Source organism: Cibotium barometz, chromosome 2, assembly GCF_041138505.1.
Source record: "Cibotium barometz isolate CiBa-2024 chromosome 2, ASM4113850v1, whole genome shotgun sequence".
Classification (NCBI taxonomy): domain Eukaryota; kingdom Viridiplantae; phylum Streptophyta; class Polypodiopsida; order Cyatheales; family Cibotiaceae; genus Cibotium; species Cibotium barometz.
Window position 1 is genome coordinate 59,762,162 of NC_141047.1, and position 10,537 is coordinate 59,772,698.

Genomic DNA, 10,537 nt, shown 5'->3' on the forward strand with positions numbered 1-10,537 from the left:
TATTGATAGTGCCCACATGCTGGAAGCATATTGACAGGAGTGCCCACATGATGGAAGCCTATTGATCCGTAGTCTACAATGTACAATGTACATGATACATAGTCGTGCACATAGTGGTTTACCATCTTAGCAAGACTTTTACTGTGTACAGCACATTGCTTAGTATTATTACCCTTAGATGCCACTCATAAATGTCAAATTATCAAAATTAATTGCCTTTTAATAATAATAAAAAAGCAAGTCCATTGTGTGCAACAACAAGAAAGTACAAAAAAATATAGAGTTGGATTCCAAGATTGAAGACCACCATTCCCTTGGACCAAACCCATAACCGATATCCACACAAAGTCCTGCATTTAGGCCAGACATAAACAAGAAGATGCACCCACTCATGCACATTGGGCGGCGGCCAAGAGGGAAGGTGTGAACAACTCAAGGGCACGGACTTGAATTGCATGAAATAGGGCTCGTATGATAGCAACATCGCTCTAGTGCTAGGGTTTACGCTGTGCGACAGTGTCCGGTTTCCGCCAGAGCCAGGCGGCAGGATGGTAAAATTTCTGAAGCCCAACAAGGTGGTGGTGTTGGTGCAGGGCCGATTCGCAGGCCGGAAGGCGGTGATCGTCAAGAACTTCGACGATGGCACGCAGACCCGCCCCTACGGCTGCGCCCTCGTCGCCGGCATCGACAGATACCCTAGAAAGGTTCCTTCTACTTTTTTTCTTTACTGGTTGCTGCTGTTTTTCTATTTATTCCTTTCGCCGGCTTTTAGTCGTGAACTTTGTCGTGCGACATTTCAGTGATATGGCCATTTTCTCTCGTAGATTGATTCTTAAAGTTTCTTCGAGGTAGTAAATGGAGTAGGGGAGATTAGGAAGTGGGGGGCCGTAGCCCAGGCAATCCATTTTCTGAAGTGTAGTTCTTGGGCATTTTCTGATGCAGAAATAATCCTGCTTTAATGTCTCTGAGCTCCACTAACCATTCGCCAGGATGGATGATTGGTTTGATTATGCAGTGGCCATTTCTCATCCTGTCTTTTTTATGTGTGTGCTTTATTGGCCATCTCCGGTTTGAGACCCCATTGATCATCATTGAACATTGGGAGCTCTCTTACTTTGTGACTCTTAGAATCAGAGATTGTTGTCATGAATCTTGATTACCTTTTGGGCTCTTATGTTTTTAAGAACATACTCGAAAAGGCATTTCTCCGCAGTCTTGAAGCTGTTTATCTGTGCAGTCTGTGAAGATTGATACCAAGTTCTACACCCACTATTGGGCACTGATGACGTTAGTGGGGATGTCGTAGTATCCAGTCCATGCTATGCATGATGGAGTTGATGGTTTATTGTCTTGTGGATGACTACCATGAGGTTATAAATTGCACATTTTTATAAGGTGAATTTGGGCATGTTCCTGGATTCATCTAGGTATAGTCTCTTGAAGCTGTTTTTCTGTGCAGTCTGTGAGAGTCCAATGATTGGTTAATTGACTCTCTTTCAACCAGGTCATCAAGAAGGCCTCACAGAAGAAGATTGCAAAGCGCTCCCGCTTGAAGCCCTTTATCAAAGTAGTCAACTACAACCACATGATGCCAACCAGGTACTCCACTGTTTTGGGTATATGTTGTCAGTTTCACTTGCCAATGGTGGCTTTTTGGCAAAGGTATATCTCGCATCATTTTGGTGGCTGCTGTCAAGTGCAGAGCTACCGCCTTCCAAGTCTCTTCACTATGGATCACAAATTCTTTTGGCACATGGAATCTTGTATTTAGCTGACCAGTCGTGCTGTCTCTCTCCTGGCAGGTACACTCTAGATGTGGATCTTAAGAATGTTGTCAATCTAGAGAAGCTCGACTCCAAAACAAAGAGGGTAGAGACAAGAAAGGTAAAGTAGGTTTCTTACACATTCTTTACATCCCTAGCTGCACATCATTTCATGGCTGTTTGGCCCTACTTGGTATAGATTTTGCATCTTGGTGGATCTGGGGTTTTCTGGACGTTTTAGAAGCACTGAAGAGTGATTTATTTGCTTTTATGAGAATGCGGGTACCTGTGATAACGAGGCTTACTGAAGCACCTTTTTCATCAGTACACGTTATTTGAGAATTGGGTCTGTATGTTGTATATAATTTTGGCTTGTCTGTTTGTCACTGCAGGAGACCAAAGCTATTTTTGAGGAAAGGTTTAAAACTGGGAAGAACAGGTGGTTTTTCTCAAAGTTGCGCTTTTAGGCCAGTTTTGGTTGCAGACACTACACTGAGATGATGTACTGGTTGCAGAGGTTATTAAATATTGATGCTGAAGTTTTGGTTGTATTATGTGAGCTGCGAAGTCCTTTCAAGACACTGGACTCTATTGTGCTTATTAATCGTCGTAATGGTTTAGTTTTGAGCACACGGGGTGGGTATTTGCAACTATTTGCAACGGATTTGTTTACAAAACCTTGAGTGGGTCCTTGAGTTTTGTGTTTCGATGAGGTAAAATTAAGTAGATAGGTATTATGTACATATATGTGCCAGAAGTAGAAGATTGTTATGTGACAATAGTATAGACAATGAAAAATAATAACTAGGCATAACAAACTTGGAAACCACAAACGTGTAGTGAGTACATATGAGAATAATCCATCACAATGATTAAATGAACTTAGTGGGAAAATAGTAGATTAATCTAAGGTTAGTCCACTAATCAATGTCTAAAGACATGTTCAAACATGCCTTTTTAAGGTCTTTGTACTTTACCTCTGCACCTATTGAGCTAACAGGCCAAGCTTTTTTCATAGAACCTAGTCTCTCTAACAAGGTATGGCACTGCACCTATGTAGAAACTTACTGAAGTCAACCTGTGTCGTAATGTGTAGACCACCTTGTAGAAGATATCCAACTTCATCCAGTGATTAGCTGTAGTGGTGCAGAAGCTTGCCAATCGAGGTAAACTGTAGAAGCTTGCTAATTGAGGCAGGCTACACAGCTCGATAGGAACATGGGAATCTGGGTGAACATTCTTCGTATTCCAACAACGCAGATGCTGAATTTTCCTTTCATCTCTAGATCTTAGCTGTGCAATATCTGTTGAGTATAAGCTATAAGTAGTAGTCAATCAACCTCAAAGGAACCTCTATTTTAAGGTATAAATGATGAGTCTATGATTTGCCTTATGATGAACTGGATTATGGGCAAAATGCTGTGAACTTTGATTGTCACAAAAAAGGGCATGTATCCAACCTGCACTATAAATAAACCTTTAGTCACGTAAGGGTCTTTTAGAGCTTTTAGGGAAGGTGTTATACTCACCCTCATAAAAGCCAAGTGAAACGATTGGTATGGTTTTTAACTCGACCACGAAATAATTGCAGTATACATACAGTAAATGTTAATTTATAGGGACTTCTTGACCTTGGTATCAACTAAATAAGCGACCCAACAAGTTGCTTATAAAGAGTATGTTATAGTACTTGCTTGTGTTCATTAATCTCAAGTTGATGTTGGTTTCCACAAGGATAGAAGCTAGTTTAGAAGCACAAGTTTTGCAACATAGCCTTTATTTACTTCCTTTGAGAGAGACTGAATGTCTCGTAGCCTCCAATACGTGCAATGCCTTGTGACCTCCAATGTGTAATGCAAGGAAACCTAAAATCTTCATGTCAAATTCTTGAAGTAAATCTTGATCCTTACCATGTGGTGATTGCATGGACTTGTGATGATGTAGTCATCAACCTGAAGAAGAAAGTTAATAATGTGTTAAAAGTAAAAAGATTGATGATTAGTGGATTTGAGAAATTTGAGCTTTAATAAGAGGCCATCCTTGTATGCCAAGCCTTTGGGACTTTTTTTCAATCCATATAAGCTTTGCTCAAGATTGCAATCCAAATGTTCTTTAGCCTGACCTTTATATCCAAGTGGTTATCCCATGTGGAGTTCTTCATATCTAACTAGTAAAGTATTCCAATCATATGCATAAAAAATAGATAAAATAAATCTTATAGTTTCAATAATGGAGCATGCCATGTCTATATGCTTGGCCTTTGCCAACCAACTTGGCCTTATGAATTTTTTTGCAGAATAGTCTCATCATCTTGAAGTTCAAGGAAATTTTCCTCATATAAAATGACATCCTTGGATACAAAAAGGATTATAAAGTTCATATTCTTTGGAGACTTTGGAGTAGCCAATAAAGATTCATTTTTGACTTTTGTAATAAGTTTTTGACGTGTTTGCCTCATGAATATGGGCATAACAAATGTACCAAATATTTTCACAATAATGTGTCAATGGCTTCTTTTCAAATAAAACTTTATGTTTCAAAGGTCGAGTGGGCTTTTGATTTATAAGATAACAAGCTATGTGAGGAGGTTTAGCCTAAAGGATGTATAACACTTTCTTTGCTATCATCATGGCAAAGGTATAGTGGGCATTTGATTAATAAGTTGACAAGCTATATGGAGCTTTAACTTGAAGGATGTATAACATTTTCTTTGCCATCATTGCTTTTACACATTCAGCACGTCATATTTTTCTCTCATTAACAATATTTTGTTGAGGTGTTCTAAGAGAATTGCCTCTTAATACTGTCTTGATGACAAAATGACCAAAAATAGTTTGAGATATTTGCTCTCCCATTATCATTTCTGAGACATTTAATATGAGCATCAAATAGATATTGCAAAAATCCATAAATGTACCAAGTGTTTCATGCTTATGCTTCATGGAGTAAATCCAAATATATCTTAAGTAGTCATCAATGCTGTAATTTACATTTTGAATAGGACACCAATAGCTGCCATTCATGAGAGTATACCTGAGATGAGGTTGGACACTTAAAAATGTTTGGAAGCATAACCTATGTTCATGTACCTTATGAGAAGAGAAGGAAATTGGATCCAAAGGCAGAAAAGTGTGTATTCATTAGTTATTCACAACACAGGAACACATACAAGTGCTACAATCTAGTGACTAAATAGGTTATCATTAGTGGAGATGTGATATTTGATGAGATGGGTAGTTGGTACAAAGAAAAAGAGACTATAGTGATTAATGACATTGATTCTAATGTGAATCTAGATATGCCGTTGGAGAGTTCTACAAACATTTCAAGTCCTTGTGAGACTTCTAGTAGTGGTGGAAATGTGAGTCCTTGTTTAGGACGGTTCGCACAGCAGTGGGATTAGTGCATTGGACAAAGGCAAGGAGAATGTTGAAGCCATTGGCATTGGGAATGCAAGTTATGACTCATATGGTTTTGAGAGTTTTGATGATCATAGTTAGGAATCCTAGTGTAAGGACTCTAGGTGTGTAAAGCATGATACGTATGTACCGCCACAAGGAGCTCATAATGACCCACACAACCATTGAGGAGGTCACACAGAGTGAGATATCTAATTCTGATACATGGGATTTGGTTGAGTGACCAAATCCCATTTGCAGTGGTACTACACAATGATACATGGGATTTGGTTGAGTTACCAAATGGAAAGAATGTGATTGGTTTACAAATGGATATACAAAGTGAAATGTAAGTCAAATGGACCCGTGGAAAGACGTTAAGGCTAGTTGCCAAAGGTTATGCAGAGACTCATGGGCTTGATTATGATGACACATTTAGTCCAGTTGACTAAAAAGGTTATCATGAGATATGTGATTTCATTGGTTTTCATGTTGGGAATTAAAACTCTTCACTCTATGTGAAGAAGGCAGAGAATGGCTATGTGATGGTTGTTATCTATGTGGATGACTTAATAGTCATAGGTAATTATGGGAATGATATTGCTAATGTGAAGCCATCGAGTAGCTAGTTTGACATGAAAGACTTAGGAGAGTTGAGATTCTTTCTTGGCATTGAGGTCATCAGGACATCACATGGTACTATGGTACTTGGTTGGTGCAAAGGCAATATACCTTGGATATGCTGGCAAGCTATAGTATGGCTGGATGTAAGCCTATGGTAATACCATTGGAAAAAAAAACATCAAGCAAAGGGTTGATTTAGGTGATGAGTTATAGGATGTTACTATGTAGCAGCTTGATTTACTTGAGTATCACTAGACTAGATTTATATTATGCAATCGGCCAGTTTATGCGGAGTCCTAGGAAGCCACATTTGAATGCTATCAGAAGGATTATGAGATATGTATAGACCACTACCCATTATGGTCTCTTTTATGAGTAAGGGAAAGATATGAATGTGTATGGTTACACAAATGTAGATTGGGCAGGTAGTGTTTATGACATGAGGTCTTGGTATCTATTTAGCTTGGGAAGTACTACTATGTGTTGGAGTAGCAAGAAGCAACCCATAGTTGCTTTATATAGCATAGAGGCAAAGTATAGAGGAGAAGCTATGGCTACATGTGAATTGTTATGGCTGAAAAATTTGCTTATGACAACATCATAATGGGATAGCATCATGATGGTGCCACACAACATTACCAGTATTTATCTATTTAGCTTGGGAAGTACTGCTATGTGTTGGAGTAGCAAGAAGCAACCCATAGTTGCTTTATATAGCATAGAGGCAAAGTATAGAGGAGAAGCTATGGCTACATGTGAAGTGTTATGGCTGAAAAATTTGCTTATGACAACATCATAATGGGATAGCATCATGATGGTGCCACACATTGTGACAACATTACCAGTATTTAGTTGGCTAGCAATCTAGTTTATCATGCAAGAATCAAACACATAGATATCCATTATCACTTCATCAGGGAGAAAGTGTTGGATGGATAGGTTGATTTGGCTTATGTGAAGATTGAAGAGCAGGTTGCCACTTTCTTCACAAAATCACTTGGGAAAGAGAAGTATGAGTACTTCCAAGACAAGCTTGGAGTACATAAGATGAACATGGTGAGCTTGAGGGGGGAGTGTTGAAAATACAATCTTATTGACAAATTGGTGGTGGATAGAATTAAATGTGTGGATAATAATGGCCGTGACAATTGGCCCCAATGTGTGTGTATTAACACTAGGGTTATTTTGTGTGTGAACTCTTCATTATGTGGGTGTGTTGTTTTGGAGAATGACTTATCTACATTGTGTTGTGAGATGGATTAATGTGAGCATTAGAGTTTGGGTGTGTCTCTTGTATTCTCTTTCTCTCTTTTAATACTTGGACATAATGTTCAAAGAATTCTATACTTGGATATCATGTTCAAAGCGTACTGCTTTTGCAAAAACGTAGTCTTTGCGTCCATCTGATGTAAAGACCATCCATCTGATGTAAAGACCATCCCTTAGCTACAACCATAGCAATGACTTCTCTCATGGTTATCATCCTAGCAATCGGGCTAAAAGTCTCCTCATAATTAATGCCATAGGTTTGTGCATACTACCAATCTTGCCTTATACCTACTCCTAGACCCATAGGTTTGTGCATACTACCAATCTTGCCTTATACCTACTCCTAGACCCATCTAAATTTTACTTTACTTTATAGACTCACTTGTATCCAACTTCTCCTTAGGCAAAGGCACTAACTCCCATGTCTCGTTTGCATCTAGTACAGCCTTCTCTTCATCCATGGCATCTTCTCATATGTGGACTCTATCTCTTATATTGAATTGACTATATTAGCATAATGATGGGATCTATATCCATTATATCTCGTCAACCTATCCACTTAATATATAACCCTTGTAGACCTGGGTACACCTTGATCACTACTAAGTGTTCTCAACACTATTTTGGCTCTTTGTACACATGGTGTCACAACAATCCCCAAACTCAGCATCGAGGCTTTGTTTTGAGACAATATCCCCATCAACAAAGAATGGCTTGCTGAAACATCTAGCATTATGAGAGGCTGATTCATCTTCTCTTTTACCTTTCATGACATGTGAATTTGCTGAATTTTCAACACTTCTAGTACCACTGACAATTGATGTGTCAAAATTATTGGCATTATATCTCAACCTTCCTGATAAGGTTTGAAAAAGAGACCAACTACTAGAGGACTCTCCAATTCCACTAAGCACATGTGATTGTTACTCTTTACGGACTTAGTGTACATAGTTTCTTAAGACTAGTAATAGAGGCTTTTTAAGTTTGAGTGGTCTAGTGTGAAAACTAATCACTTATATATATAAGTCATTATATAGTCATTCCTCTTTACAATAGTTTACTAGTGAGCTCTCCTTGTTACCTCTTCTTACTTGCTTGTATGCTTTTGAATCTTGTTTGCTTGATGGATGCATACTGGATAGGCTGAGTTGTAGGTTTTCTTCTTATGAGCTTCCTCTTCTTCCCTTGCCTTTTGTGAGAGAGAACCATCACAAAGATGGATCTCTTCTTGCCTCCATTTAGGCATTGAGAGGTCTCCCTCTACCCCCCTTTAGCAAGGAGTATTCCGGTGTAACAACAGAGTGAGGTGTCAACGGGTGTCAATGGAGCTAGTGGACCCACACGAGACCCACATGGGAAGTTGTAGATTGTGGCTCTCAGACAAGATCCAATGACACATGCTTCGACAAGGCTAAGGTAAGATCTTGACTTACCTTAATATGTTTAAGTCAAGAGCTTATCTTAGCCTTTCCAAAGCATGTGTCGTTGGGTCTTGCCTTAGAACCGCAGTCTCTAACTTCTCGTGTGGTTGCATTAGCTCATCCTATCACATCCTCACTCCATTGCCACACCAGATTGCTGCTTGTGCCAAGGGGTGAAGGGAGACCTCTCAATGCCTAGATGGAGGCAAGAAGAGATTCGTCTTCATAATGGTTCTCTCTCATAGGCGAGGGAAGAAGAGGAAGCTAATGCAAACCTATAATCAAACCTATCTAACATGCATCTATCAATCAGAAAGATTCAAAAACATGCAAGCAATAAAGAAGAGGGAAGGAGAGCTCAGTAGTAAACTATTGCAAGGGAATGATTATGTATTGATTATTATAAACAATGACTTATATATAATTGACTAGTTTTCACACTAGGCCACCGATCAAACTTAAAAATGGCACGGCCTCTATTACTTCTCTCAAGCAACTATGTACACTAAATCCATAGAATTTTCCTATTTGACATTAAATGCATGGTAAGGCAGCTTTATATGTTCTAGCACCCTATTATAATAGATAAGTACCCATTTGCATGGACAAAACAAGACAATTGGACTAGAAGCAAGTACGCAAAGTGTGGGCATGGGGCATGGATGCGGTAGGATCCAGTGTCTGAAGTGCCTTGAAAAGGAGTGGGTGAGACCATGGGGTTGAATGCACACCAAAAACTTGCTAGGATATGGTTGTAAGTAGAAGAAGGTTTGGGTTTGGTCTTAGGGATTTTCTACGAGACTTATGGGTGGTTTGGTCTTCACAGGATTTTCTATGAGACCTATGGGTGCTATGGAAATGTGAATTGTGAAATTATTTGATATTTTATGTGGTATTTATGGTAAGCTCATTTGCCGCACGGTCATGACTGGCTACGCGCGAGAGTGTGGAGCTGTGGTATTTATGGTAAGATCATTTGCCGCACGGTCGTGATTGGCTACGCGCGAGTGTGTGGAGCTGTGGTCGCATCGTGTGGGAGGATAAGCGAGATTTATTGTGTCTTGTGTTTTTGGTGAGCAGATCAGTGCATGGAGTCGCGTGGGTGCGATGGAATTTTGGCCGGTGTGTGGCCATCGAGTTTTGGTGTGCGTCAATGGTCGCCCGCCCATAGTTTCATTTAATTAAATTGCTACAATTTGAATGTAAATAGCCAAGCTTGGAGACCAAGTTACTTTTTGATATTAATAGCCCAAAGTGGAATGTATCAAGCTGTTCTTGAGCACTTGCTTTTTGCTAATACAAAAATACGTGCATGAGGAAGCGTGCTCACTTATGCATGGGGGGAGATTGAACCCACTCTTGTGTTGTGTATATCTTGCTTTTTATGTTCTTGTTTGTTTGCCAAGTTTATGCTATGGTGATGAATTAAGATCATTGGTATCGGAGCTTTGGATTAATTCAATCTTCTTGAAACCGTTTAAAGACTTGTGGACAAAGAGGTGAAAGTGACAGAGATAAAGGTGATTTTGGTGTAATTTGAAGAAGAAGACGTTTATGGTTATGTATAGTTGAAAGAAGGCTTGTTGTAGTGGCCGTTTTGGGGTCCTGGAATTTGATGAAAGCCGGGGGAGGCATCCAACATGCGATCCACGTGGTCAGCCCACCCCACCGTGCCGCTTTGCGCCTCCTCATCCGCCTCTTTCCTCTTCAGAGAAGGCGAGCCATCGCCTTCGGCACCACGAGCCATCGCTTCTTCGAAGCAGATCGGAACTCCTGCACGGAGGATTAGTTGCAAAACTACCACTATCTCAATCTTTTGCCTAAAGAGTAAAGCAAGGCATAAAACTATTAGTGGGTTTGTGAAAACCACAAAACCATCTTTGATCTCACTAATCTTCTTCATAATCTGTCCATATGGATTAAATTAGAAAAGGAAGGAGCATAGAGAACCATAACAAGATTGCAAAACCACTGCAACTACAAGAAATCCACAATGAAGAGTGCTTAAGCTTCTACAATTTATTTTGAAAATCGTTTAATTGCTTGCAGGCTGGATTTATTT

At 39.5% G+C, this 10,537-nt stretch overlaps 1 protein-coding gene across 1 annotated transcript; it reads left to right on the top strand.

The window, feature by feature from the left end:
• Positions 1-467: 467 nt before the first annotated feature.
• LOC147641284 (large ribosomal subunit protein eL27-like) lies at positions 468-2,393 on the top strand. The gene is made up of 4 exons (XM_086820057.1): positions 468-704; positions 1,505-1,599; positions 1,803-1,884; positions 2,156-2,393. Exons 1-4 carry the CDS (start codon positions 549-551, stop codon positions 2,228-2,230), a joined length of 408 nt encoding a protein of 135 aa, XP_086676183.1. The 5' UTR covers positions 468-548; the 3' UTR covers positions 2,231-2,393.
• The last annotated feature ends 8,144 nt before the right edge of the window (positions 2,394-10,537 follow it).